We start from the raw sequence: 13,680 nt of genomic DNA, 5'->3' as shown, positions 1-13,680 counted from the left end.
TTAAAATCCAATGTAACATATCAAGTATTTTTTTATTCCTTTATTTTGTTTCTAATATCACCCTTTTTTTTAAAAAGAAAAATATTTTAAATCTTTCATATATATATATATATATATATATATATATATATATTATTAATTTACTACCGTTAAATATATGTCAAATTTAATTATTACTAGTAAAATAATATCACACTCTTATATTAATATACAAAAAACATCTGTCCTTACAAATTCCAAGTTTTATTAAATTACCAGTTTCCGTTAATTATGTGTAAATTATATTTTTAATCAGAGTTAATAATAAAATCAAATATCTTTTTGTGTGGTGTAGGTGAGAGGGATTGAAGAGTTTTTGGATACCTATTGATGTGGACTTTTGGAATGCAATATAAATTTGGTAAAACTCTTCACGCCGAAGTTATGGGGTCTTTCTTTTTATACCTCCATGCATTTCTTCTCCGCCACCAAAAATTTTTTAAATTCTCAAAATATCCTTTGACTATTTAAAGAAACTCACGGATATCACACCCCAAAAATACTTTCAGATATCAACTTCCGAAAGTCAAAATATATGACTTCCGCAAATCAAAATATATCATCAGAAATCGACTTTCGGAAATCAAAATATATCACCGGTAGTCGACTTCCAAAAGTCAAAATATATCACCGAAAGTCAACTTCCGGAAGCCAAAAATCATTACCGAAAATCGACTTTCGAAAATAAAAAAAATATTACCAAAAGTTGACTTCTGGATATAAAAAAAATTATATATTTTATTTCATTTATTTTTTAAAACACATATTAAAAATTATAAAACATATAAATTTAAAAAAAAACACTTTAAAAAATAAAAGAAAAAATTAATAAAAATACTAAATAAAAACTTGAAAAATAAAGTTAAAAAATAATTAAAATAAAAATAATAAAACTTTTAATTTAAAAAAATTAATATATATATATATATATATATATATCTATATATATCTATATATATATATATATATATATATATATATATATATATATATATATATATATATATATATAAATCAGGACTTCCGTGTATATATATATATAAACTAGGAAGTCGGAACTGAAGCCAAAATTCGTTTATATCTATATATATATATATATATATATATATATATATATATATATTTAGTTAAAGTTTTATTATTTTAATTTAAATTATTTTTTAACTTTAATTTTAATTTTATTTATTTTTTTAATATTATTATAATTATCTAATTTATATATTTTATGTGTATAGTATTTTATATTTTATTTGAATTTTTTAATTTTGTTTAAAATTTGAATATTTAATTTAATTAAATTTTTAAAATTTTTTCATATATATATATATATATATATATTTATGTTTTTAAATTTAAATTTATTTTTATATAATTTATTAAAAATTTAATAAAAACAAAAAAGAATTAAAAAAATCATATTTAAAATAACATATCTAAATAATATATAAATAATGAAATTAAAAATTAAAAAAAAAACGTATATATTCATATATATATATATATATATATATTTGTATATATATTTTCTTTTTAATTTTTTTAATTTAAAGTTTAATTATTTTAAAAAATTTAAATATTAAATAAAATTAAATGAAGCGAGAATAAATTTTTTATTCTTTTGTTTTTTTATTTAAATTTTAATATTATTTAAATTTTACTTATTTTTATATTTATATTTATTTTTTAGTATATTAAATAAAAATAAAATTATATATATAGATATTAATATTTTAAAAAAAATATATATTAAGAAATATGAAAACATAAAAAGCAAATAAAATAATAAACTAAAAAAATCATTAAAAGTTAAAAATATAAATTTTAAAAGAATTAAAAATATTCAAAATAATTTTTTTTTATTTACGGAAGTCAACTTTCGGAGAATGTTTTTTTATTTTCAGAAGTTGACTTCCGGGAATATTTTTTAACTTTCGGAAGTCGAGTTTCGAGAATATTTTTTGACTTCCGGAAGACGACTTTCGGGAATATTTTTTGACTTCTGGTGATAATTTTTGATTTTCGGAAGTTGATTTCCGGTAATACATTTTGACTTCCAAAAGTTGATTTTCGGTGATATATTTTAACTTCTAGAAATCGACTTTCGATGATATATTTTGACTTTCGGAAATCATATATTTTGACTTCCGGAAGTCAACATAATTTTGGGGGTGTGGTGTTTGCGGGTTTCTTTAAATGGTCAAAAAAAATTTTGGAAATTTAAAGAAAGTTTGGAGGTGTAGAAGAAATTTTGGAGGTGCAGGAAAAAAGACCCCAAGTTATGAGGTTTTATAACCATCAAAGCCCATAAGATTGCATGTTCAGGAAACTGGGCCATTCCAAAGGTTGATGCAGTGATCAACTATCACTCAAAATATCATCACGCCTGTTGTTATTGTTGTTGTTTTCGTTACATCCCCATTCTCCACTCCAGTGAGAAAAGAAGAGAGAAAGAGTTTGTTTTGAAAAGAAACTTGTTTTGAAAACTTCATTCTGAAATGTATTTCATGGGTTTTGGAGAGTTTATTCCGGAAAGTTGGTTCTGGAAAACTTTTTCCAATAAATATATATTTTGAAGAACTTATTCCACAAATACTTCTGTAAAAATTTTGTTCCAGAGATTATGTTCTAGAAATTATATTCTGAAAATTCTAAAAATCTTAGTTTTAAATATTTCTAGAACAGATGGTTTTCAAGTCACTTTTAGTTTTGGGTGCAGTTAGAAATTATGAGATACAAGAAGAAAATGTTAGATTATGAATCCTAAATAGATTATAAGAAACATCAAACCATCCACACAATAAATTATTCCCAAATATTAAGAGAAGTCCTTAATACCAATAGTAGAATGCGAAAGTGTATCTAATCAGTAATTAGGAACAATATAGATGGAAGAGTGGTACTTGGTTTTGTTAGACATGTATAAGCCATGAGAAAGGAAAAATATGCACAAGATATGTTTGATGAAAAACAACTAAAATGTAACTTTCATATTGATCTAGTGGAAACTTGTTCAATATATAGAGTACAATATCCCATAATGTAAAAGAAAAAAAATAAAACCTAATATATCATCATAAGACATGAATATTTGATAATAACACAATAGAATAAAAAAATCAAGAGATATATGATATCTTTGATACTCCCTTTCAAGATGGGCATGAAACTTATGAAGGTCCAACTTGAAAGTAGTAGTGTTTGGAGAGCTTGAGAAAGCCGAGAACGAGAAAGTCGAGAAGGAGAAAGCTGAGAACTTGACAAGGCCGAGAACTTAAGAAAGCCGAGAACTTGATAAAAATCGAGAACTTGAGAAAACTGAGAACTTGAAAAAATCGAGAACTTAAGAAAGCCACGAGAACATGGAGAAAGTTGATGAGGACCTAGAGAAAGTCACGAGAATACGGAGAAAGTTGACGAGAACCTGGAGAAAGGCGACGAGAACCTACGGGAAGCGATTAACTAGAGGATGAAGCAGGATTCCCCATGGCAGGAAATAGAGTTGTCAAAATGGGCCACTCGGCCTGGCCAGACCCGGCCCACCGCGGGTTGGCCTCTTAGTGAACCAACCCAACCCGACTCATTTATTTGCAAGCTGAGAAAAATCTAACTCGGCCTGATCCACCACAGGTTGGTGGATTAAATGAGTTGGCTCACTTATTTAAAAAAATCTATTTTTTTTCAATCCTAAAAAAATTAAATTTTAATTTTAATTAAAATGTAAATAAAGTTAATGCATTGAGTGGCTTTAAGTTAAAAAAATAAAAAGATAAAAAATCTAAACTAGATAAACTTTTCAAGAGAGATATGATGAAAAGCAACTAAAATATTGTGAAACCCGGGAGTGACGGTTTGTGAAATACGTTGTTATTGTGATTAGAACTTTGGGCACTAATATGTTTACATTTCTATATACCTGCTTATATTTCTAAATGCATGAATATTATGTTTTGTAGGTGATTATAATTGGTTAAATAGGAGATGGAAGGTGAATACAAACCTGCTTATGAAAATCGGTGGTACAACATCCAAAAAGGCAGCTTAAGTTCGAGATAAAGGATTTTGTATCGCTATCAGTTGAAGAAGAAAAACCTGCTAACTAGTGTGCATGTTAAGAAAAATTATAAGCGGCTTTTTTTTTTTTTTTTTTAATTTGGCCATTGTAATTCGAATTTGTAAAAAAGTCTCTCAAATTTGTAAAAAAGTTCCTCGAATTTTCTTTTGCAAAACAGGATCAAGTCGTCATTGGGGAGGACGACATTAAAGGTGAAGTCGTCCTCTTTCCAGTCGGTTTCATTATTTTTTTTCTTGAAAAAGCGATGTCGTCATGGATGAGTCTGGTTTCTGGTCATGTCCACATTAAAGTCGTCTTTATGGTTGTTTTTTTTTTAAATTTTTTTGAAACAATAAGTGGTAAAAAATAATAATAAATTGGAATAAAAATAAAAATAAAGATTAATATATTTTAACATTGATTAGAATAAATGCGTCAGTGATCTGGGGAAGGCGAAGTCACCATCAATGTGGACGAAACCCAATTGATGTCGCTAGGCCACCTGATGGTTTCAATTAATTGAAACCAATTGATGTCGCTAGGCCACTTGACGGTTTCATTTAATTGCCAACCAAAGTCGTCCTGACATGCACCGGTCTCAGTTAATTGAAGTCGCTTGCATTAAATACGGCTTCATTGAAAATTGTATGACAAAGCCGTTGGCATTAATAAAAAAATAGCCTTAAATAGTCATTTGGTCATAGTTTTGGTCAAAATTTTCACTTTGCTCCTACTTTTGGAATTGTTTTCAATTTGGTCTTGCTTTTCGTTAATTTCCTTCAGTTAGATCCTTTCCGTTAACCCCGTCTAAATAGTTAATAAAATAGTGGCTAGTGTGGTTCGTTTCTGTGACGTGGAGCACTGTTTAATGACATGTCCGTTATTTTACTGTGTTGGCCTTTTAATTTTAGTTAGAGAGTTTTAGGGTTTATAATTTGTGAAATTGGGTTTAGGGATTCTTTGTGGATTTGGGGATTTCTTTGTATTGGGGATTTTCAGAGGTTGTGCATGACCCACCATCAAAAATTGCTTTTCGTTTTGTGAAGATTGGTTGCGGAGGGTTCTAGCTGTTCATCGCGGAGGTAGGGTTTGTATAATTTTGTGGTTTAGGGTTTGTTTCATTTTTGTTGATTCAGAATTAAACAACATAAACAAATAGCTACTTCAATGTTCGCAAGTTAGGCACAAAATCTCAATGGCCCCCAGCCGTAGTTCTACCTCCAGGTAAGCATCCAAGCGGCAATGTGCTTAATGCCCACACTTTTCGTACTCCAAGATCATATATACTCTTCAAGTTCATTCACACACTCTCATGTTAATAGCTCACCCCCATATTGGCCTTTCAAAATTAAACAAATCCTAAATCACAAAATTATACAAACCCTACCTCTGCGATGAACAGCTAGAACCCTTTGCGAATAAATCTTCACAGAACGAAAAGCAATCTTTGATGGTGGGTCATGAACAGCCTCTGAAATCCTCAAATCCACGAAGAATCCCTAAACCCAATTTCATAAATTATAAACACTAAAACTCTCTAATTAAAATTAAAAGGCCAACACAGTAAAATAACGGACACGTCATTGAACAATACTCCACGTCACAGAAACGAACCACATTGGTCATTGTTCTGTTAACTATTTAGATGGAGTTAACGAAAAGGATCTGATTGAATGAAATTAATGAAAAGCAGGACCAAATTGAAAACAATTCCAAAAGTAGGACCAAAGTGAAAAAACTTGACCAAAACTAGGACCAAATGACTATTTAAGCCAAAAAAATAAAATAAAAATGCTACATTAAAAAAAAAAAAAACTAAAAGTGAAACTGGCCTTCATCCTGACGACTTCAATCTCAAATGTGCAGAAACAAGCCTCCATCCTAACGACATCGCTTTTTCAAAAAAAAAAAAATGAAACCGGTTGGGGGAGGACGACAGAGGACGACTTCACCTTTAATGTCGTCCTCCCCCATGAGGACTTGATCCTGTTTCGCAAAAAAATTTCAACAGACCCTATTTTACAAATTGATGGTCAAAAGGACCTAGAAATACAAAAAAAGCCATTATAAGCATTCAATTTTACAGAAGTCTATAGTTAATAGTTATATTAAATGAATTTTAAGCTCAATAATCATTAATACAATTTTATTTTATTTAGAGGACAAAAATGTCAACAAATGTTTGATAAGTGTCTAGTATTAATAAAATTGCATATTATTTAGACACTTGTAGTAAATAAATTCAATGTAAAAATAACTAAAACAATCCCTTTATATTAAAATACAGAATGAGGAGAAAAAAAAATAGTAAAAAATGATAAATTTAGAATTATAGAATGTGGACAAAAAGAAATAATCCTTTTTATATATATAGTTATAGATAACTTGTTTTCATGTGATATAAACTTTACTGATTCATTTAGTTCTAATTGAGAATTCGTAAAGCTATTTTGAAGAACCCTTTTTTTATACAAGATATTTGCTTAAAATTAAAATATTCGATATACAAATTGGTATTCTTTTTTTTCACAATGCTTCTCTTATTTAATAAATGAATTTCATATCTCATAATCTCTCACAAGTTACATGAATATATTTCTAAAGAAACATATAACTATTTTTCTTTAAGAAAAACAAAGATTTTTATTTCAGGTCCATCATTGTTGCATTTCTTTTTTCTAAAAAGAAATTTAGTACATAACGGGGATATCCAGTGGGATTATAGTCACTTACTGAACAGTAACATAGTCCCTTACAAGATTAAACTTTGGATACATAGTGAGGGGGCTATCATAGCCTATAGCCCTATACAATGAGAACTAAGTAATAATAATACAAGTAAACGTTATAATTCTCGTGATCTCTCAGGTTTAGCTATTGCTGAGGACTGAGAACAATGCTGTACCTTTGTTAAGACAGAGAATGAAAGCAGGAGAATCATATTAACCTGTCATACTAAAACCAGAATGTGTAACATCTTTATCATATATAAGCTCAACGAACTGAGCCAACAAGTGAATATATTCCTCAACTCAAACCAGAGAAGAATGGAATGCCTGTGGTGTTCAACCAGTCACTACCTTGAATAAACTCAGCAACTGTGAATTGGGTTGCCTCAGTGGAGCTGTTTATGACCCTATAACCCGGCCATGTAACTCTGCCACTTGTGTTTGAACCTGGACCCTTATTCATGTACTCTCCATAATACAGTGTATCCAACGCAAATGTGTCATTCCATTCCAACCACCCTGCTGGGTCAATCAGATCCTCCATGTAAGATTTTAGATAAACAGTTCTTGAGTACGTTTTCCATGGACGACCCAGGTAGCTCTTGAAGGAGGATTTGACAGGGACTAAGTCTGAAGCAGCTGCAATCTTGCAGTTCAAGATGGATATGCCAGTGTTTTGGTTAGGGTCCTCTCTGCCTTGCGCAGTGAACAAGTTCTTCTGATTTTCGTTTGGTTTGCGTGCGTATAAGTTGCAGTTTTGGAACACCACTGCTGCATTGCCAAAAATGAAGTCTACAGTGCCATAAATGTCACATTCTCGGTAGAATTGGCGTAGGGAATGCACATAAAGTGTGTCTTGATACCCAACAAAACTGCAACGGAAAAAAGCCGAGAAGTCAGCACCACTTCTCAGGGCCACTGCTTGGTGTTTGTCTGGCCCTGCTGAGTTCTCAAAAGTTATACCCTTTGCTATGAATCCTTCTCCTACAACAGCTGCAAAATACCATAAATGTCAAAGCTGTAAGGATTACATTCTGGATCATCATCATTCACAATTCAACATTAGAGAAAAAAAGTTAAAGCCTTTTTCATTTGTTAAAAGCAAAAAGAGAAAAGCAAAGGCAAAGCATAGAAGAAATAGCAAGGAAAGTGGACCTAATGGGATGAGTGTTATTATGGCGATCCAGAATAATAGAATGCTCTTTTAGTTGGGCGTGGATAGACATGTGGACCTTATACTTTGACCCAAGAATGTTGTTGCTAACTCTACTTTTCGTGAAATATAAATTAAAATAATTACACGCTAACCCCTGTTGTCTTATGAAGCAGATCTAATTGAAAAATGGTATAGACATCTAAAATATTAACTGATTTCCAAATAATACCCAGATTTTGATATCACTGGATTTATTGCTATATGATTGAAAGTTAGACAGGAACACTGAAAAACACAAATTTGAGTCTTCTAATGTTATTCCCAGAAAAGGAATAATAATTGACGAAAGTAACGACGAAGAAAAACAAGCATTGTATTAATTAATTAAAAAAGGATCTGTATTATCATATGCTCATAATTAAATCAATGAAGGATAGCACAAATTCACATGGACCCATCACCTATCACTTTTCAGCATAATGTTCATTCACGGGAAAGCCGATTCCTCCGATACTTTAAGCGGCAAAGCCTTTTATCTTTTCAAATTTCCCTACTTCTATTTCAGACATTCAAAACCAACAAAAAAAGGCATTTTGCTAGTTCCATGACAAGAATCTAAATTACAAATTGTCGTAACATTAATAAGGATTTGTTATATAGCCGACACTAGTCTGTGATATCTGAATTTTAAGGACAGCAGAGCGCATCAGAAAATGCATCAGCGTCTGCTTCCTTCCTCTACAACGCTACTTTTCAATTCAATGCACGTTGTAACTGCACCCCCCTCACTTCACAAACCCAACCACTCGGTGTCTGTTCAAACCATTTAAAATCATTTCCTATATCATCTAATTTATCTGCAAACTCACCTACCCAACTTAATTTACTATTAATTTTTAAATGGGTTCATCATCAAGTTGCCATTTTGTTTGTCTTGTTCGAACCTTTCCTAATGATTTTTTCTCTGTCTTTGACATAGCAGGGTATACCATTACGTGACAAAACTACTGATTAAATCTAACTAGATACCACAGTGATTATAGCCTCCCCTAATTTTTCTTTTCTTTTTCTCTTTTCTTTCAAATTAACTTCAAAACCAATTAATTAGAAGTTAACAAATTAATCCAAAATATTAGCAGAAGGAAGAAGAAGAAGAAGAGCTACCAACAGTAGCTGATTGAAAAGTTGTCCACCCGTCCACAACGTTCCTACTGCCTTTCACTACTGTCTTCCCAATGCCGTCTCCAACAAACATCAGATTCGTCTGCTTCCTAATCACTTCCACATTCTCGAAATATGCCCCCGCCTTTATGTGTATCACAAACCTACCATCAAACACATTTCACAATCTTATGTGAGAATAAACATAATACAATGATGCACAAAATCAACATTTAAAGTCACATTATTCACTTATATTCACGTAAAAAAGGCTTTATATTACGTACCTGGTTGTGCTGGAGTTGGGAGCCACAGCGAGTGCTTCCCCTATGGTGGTGAAATTGCCAGTACCATCTTTGGCAACGACGAGATCGAACTTGGTTTCATTCACAGACGCTTGGAGAAGCTTTCTGTCATTGGGGGACACCCAGGAGGGGAAGCCCTTTTTCATATTTCCATATTCGGGGAACACCTCAGATTTCGAAGTTGTTCTCTTCACTTGAGGAACCTTCTTCAGCATGGCCAGGGAGTTGCTCATGTGATGTGATATCTCAAGCAACTTCTTCTCGATTCTGTCTCTGACGCGCCCCTTGCTGTAAGCAAAGCCGTCGAGGCACGTGTATAAGTTGGTCATTGCTCCGCTGAGCAGAGTCTGCAAGTCATGGTGGCGCTTGGACCCTATGGTGGTCTTGGAGAGATCATCGATGGTGGTCTTGAGCTCCACGTTGGTGTCTTCGAACAGTTTGAGACAGTCGTCGAGGGCTCTCTGGTCAAGTGGGTTGAGGTTTCTGATCTTCTTTTTGAGGGTGGTGCAGTTGTAGAAGGATGATTTTACCTCGTACATGGTATGGTTGACCACGGAAGAAATGACTTGCGGGACAGATTTTGAGGTAAGATCTGGGAATGTGGCAAGGGTTGAGACACATAGGTCGGGGTAGAGTGTTCCTTGGCACGTGGATTGGGCTAGTTGTATGTGCTTTTGGAAATGGAGGTGTTTCTGTGTGTCTCTTGTTGGGGTGTTAGTCAAATAAGTTGCTAAGAAGAGTAATGCAGAAATGGCCGTCAAAATGGATGCAAGTGTGAAGTTGTTCATGGTGACTTAGTTTGTGTGTGCTTGTAGGAGGGTGCATGCTGTGGATAAATAGAGTGGTTGGGTTGTAAAATGGAGTGGGGTGTCTCACGTTCACAGTGTGAAACTGGACATTTTTTAATGTGACATGGACCTCATGCTCACTCACTCTGTTAAACTCCCCAGAATGCAATGTGTTATTATGCGTGAGACCCTTTATCATCTTGGCTCCTACATCAACCACTGAAGCTTTGAATTATAAAACACACCTTAATTTATTGTAGCAAAAGAGTTATTTTCACAGTGTCAACTTCATTCAAGAATATACCAAATTAGCTTGAAACGTGCACTTGATGAGTAGAATCCTTAAGTGCGTGTTTCGACGACGAGATAATTTATGAAAGAAATTCATTTATTTGAAAATTTTAATTTTTTTTAAAGAAAATGATATATTTGGATCAGACGATTAAAAGAAAATTAAAATTAAGTAATTTTAAAAATATATTTCAAATAACTAAAATATTATAATTTGAAATTGGAATTGCTCATCGGTTAAGACAAAAAAAAGTCTACAAATCTAAAAAGTCGATTCAGATCGGATAGAAAGTCGAGTTGAGCCTTTCGAAACCGAAGATCAAGTTGAGTCGATCCAAGTTGAAGGTCGAGTCGGGCCAACCCGGTTTGAAGGTCGAGTCGGGTCGTCCCAAGCCGTAAGTCGAACCAAGTCAAATCGTAGGTCAAACTAGATCAAGTCGGACTGAAAGTTGAGCTAGACCAGATCGAAGGTCGAGCTGTGCCGAAGGTCGACTTGAACCAAAAGTCAAGATAAGTCATACTAAATTGAAGGTGGAACTAAGTTAAATTAGAGTAAAATTGAGTTCAATAAAAATTAATTTTTTTATCTAAACAAGAAAATTAAAATTTAAAATAATTCAATTACTTTTTTCAAATTAATTATTTAAAAAATAAATAAAATTTAATATCGAGTAATTCAATCACTAAATATTTTAATTTTTTAAAATTATTTAAATCCTTGATTTAAACACTAAGGTAAAAGTTTCATGCCATAACGTCTATAAGATTTGCTCTTCAATATTGTAAAGATATTTTAATTTCCTCAACACAATAACCAAGAGCATTATTTGTTATTAGTAAAAGAAATAAAAGTACCACGAATAGGTATGTTTTTCTACTTCCTAGCTGTGGCTTAAGTCAAATAAAATCAGTGGACAAATAATAGGTCGACGGAGTTACATTTATTTGACATGTTTTTTTATTGAGAAAGTGAAAAAAAAAAAAAATCAAAACGAGTATTAGAGTGTTGCATTCCAAAGCAGTGTGTTTAAAACTTGTGGACCAAAATAGTTGTCGGAGATGTATTGATGATTACTGTGAGGAGCAGAACTTTTGCTGTGCATGCGACTGCACTTACCCGAAGCGTGCACAATGGTGGTCAGCCACATGGACCGGTGGCACATGCTGATCAATGAACTTCATACCTTCTCGATTTGTGGGCCAATATATCTGTTTGTTTTATAGTCCATATGATTATTGGGCCCAATACGACCAAACTCCTCCATTTGCATTCTTCAATACAATATTACATGTTTTGTACCGAAGCTTTTCCCCAAGCTTTTGTCCCAAATATTAATACATTAAAAAGTCATGTTGGACGAATCTTATACGCTTGGAATCAAGATCTTCTTTCCCAACAGTGAAACAAAATTCTTCATTAGTTTCGTTTTGAAGAATGTATTTTCCGTTCCTCTGAAATAAAACAAATCCAATTTTCTTTCTTGTCCAAAAGTTCACTTAGTTTTGACCCCTCAAAATATAAAATGGGTTGTTTTTCATCTATTAGTTTAACTTTAATAACATAATGTTATTGGGACTAATGGATTTTCTTAACATGTTTCCTAGGTATTAAGTTTTTTCTTCGTCCTTAAAAAAAATTTGAAATTTAATTTTGTCTTTCATAAAATTTAAAGTTTGACTTTGATTCCTATAAATTACAAAGTAACTAGAGCTTTAGAACATTATTGAATGTTCAGGATATAATTAGGTTTTTAGATTTGGATATATACATTACAAGGAAATATTCAAGATGTAACCAATTTTATTGATTAAAAGTTGTTAGTCATTAATGACTAATTTAGATACCAATTTACAAAATAAAAAATTATTGGCTACTAAAATAATGATTATGAGTAAAAATTTATAATTGGTCACTCGTTAAATTGGTCACTAATTAATTAGAAACCAATTATTTTGGTAGCAAAAGCCTTGGTAGTTAATGTTTAGTGACCAATTTTTTTTTGTGGATAAAACATTGGTAACTAAATTTTAAAAATCAATTTAGAGACCAATTATAATTTTTTATTCATAACTATTTTAGTAATTAATAAATTTTTTATTTTGTAAATTGATTACTATAATACTAACACTTTTTTATCACTAAGATTGGTTGGTTGCTAATGAAGCATTTTCTTAATGCATAATTCCATTAAGGAAAAAAAATTAAGGTAAGCAATTATTTTTGTACTATAAATTCAGGAGTGCAGGAGTTGGATGTAATGTAATAAGAATAGAAAATAAAACAAAATAAAAAAATAGAATTATTTGCGGATAATATTTACATAAATATTATTTTTGATATAAAAAATATATAAATGTGAGAGCAATTGCATCCAGGAATTGGTCATTAATAGCATTACTTTAGCAAAGATTCGTGGGTTAAATGGTCATTCTGAAAGTTTTTGAAATTGATTTGTATCATAATATAATTTACTCATTTCATTAAATAATGTATAATTAAAAATTAGATTTTAAATTAAATTGAGTTCAATTATAACTAAAAAAATTGAATTTCTAGTTGAATTATATTTAATAATAATTAATAAAAGTAAAAAATATTGAATTTTGAATTGAGCTTGCTTGGTAAAAGAAGTAGTGCATAGAATTTTCATGATATAGAAAAACCCACACAATCAAATTTATCAGAAAATAAAACCATACCTATGAAGGCTCTAGTGGCAAGAATAGACTTTTTTCTAAATAAACAACTGATAAAATAATTGAAGTAGACTTAACTTTTGCATAAGAGTATTCAACCTCCAAACATTCCTCCGTGTCTATATTTTTTATTTTGTCTTAATAGATTAAATTTTAACCAATCTGGATATTTTTAATTTTAGTTTAATTGATCTTTAAATCTTCTTTTTTTATATTAAATTTAATGTTATTCTAATCATTTCTTAAAACTTATTAATTTTTGACAAATAACTTTTTCTTTGAGATTTGAGTTTAAAAAGTAGACAATTTTTTTCTATGGCGGACATAACCGTCGTACCTCCAACCATGGCCCATGTCCTTTACAATATATTCATAGAACAATGTTAAAAATGTTACCTATAAAAGGGAAAAAAAATTGATTTCAGTGTGCTACTACTTGTGAAAAATTATCTGAGGAAAGAAA

General features: G+C 31.0%; 1 protein-coding gene across 1 annotated transcript; it reads right to left on the bottom strand.

Moving 5' to 3' along the window:
* Positions 1-6,762: 6,762 nt before the first annotated feature.
* LOC114190749 (pectinesterase-like) lies at positions 6,763-10,403 on the bottom strand. Its single transcript, XM_028079755.1, has 3 exons — positions 9,424-10,403; positions 9,140-9,300; positions 6,763-7,812 (listed from the first exon to the last, which is right to left on the bottom strand). The coding sequence occupies exons 1-3, from the start codon at positions 10,227-10,229 to the stop codon at positions 7,118-7,120; spliced, it is 1,662 nt and encodes a 553-aa protein (XP_027935556.1). The 5' UTR covers positions 10,230-10,403; the 3' UTR covers positions 6,763-7,117.
* Between the last annotated feature and the right edge of the window lie 3,277 nt (positions 10,404-13,680).

This window comes from Vigna unguiculata, chromosome 7, assembly GCF_004118075.2.
Source record: "Vigna unguiculata cultivar IT97K-499-35 chromosome 7, ASM411807v1, whole genome shotgun sequence".
Lineage (NCBI taxonomy): Eukaryota > Viridiplantae > Streptophyta > Magnoliopsida > Fabales > Fabaceae > Vigna > Vigna unguiculata.
The sequence above is the reverse complement of the archived record's forward strand: the minus strand, read 5'-3'. Positions and strand labels throughout refer to the sequence as shown.

Excerpts from the sequence above, each read along its gene's own strand:
- LOC114190749 (XM_028079755.1), bottom strand. The coding sequence starts at position 10,229 with ATGAACAACTTCACACTTGCATCCATTTTGACGGCCATTTCTGCATTA. Across the intron at positions 9,301-9,423 it reads CCCAACTCCAGCACAACCAG|GTTTGTGATACACATAAAGG; the intron begins GTACGTAATATA and ends GTTTGATGGTAG. Across the intron at positions 7,813-9,139 it reads TTTTCAATCAGCTACTGTTG|CTGTTGTAGGAGAAGGATTC; the intron begins GTAGCTCTTCTT and ends GGTATTTTGCAG.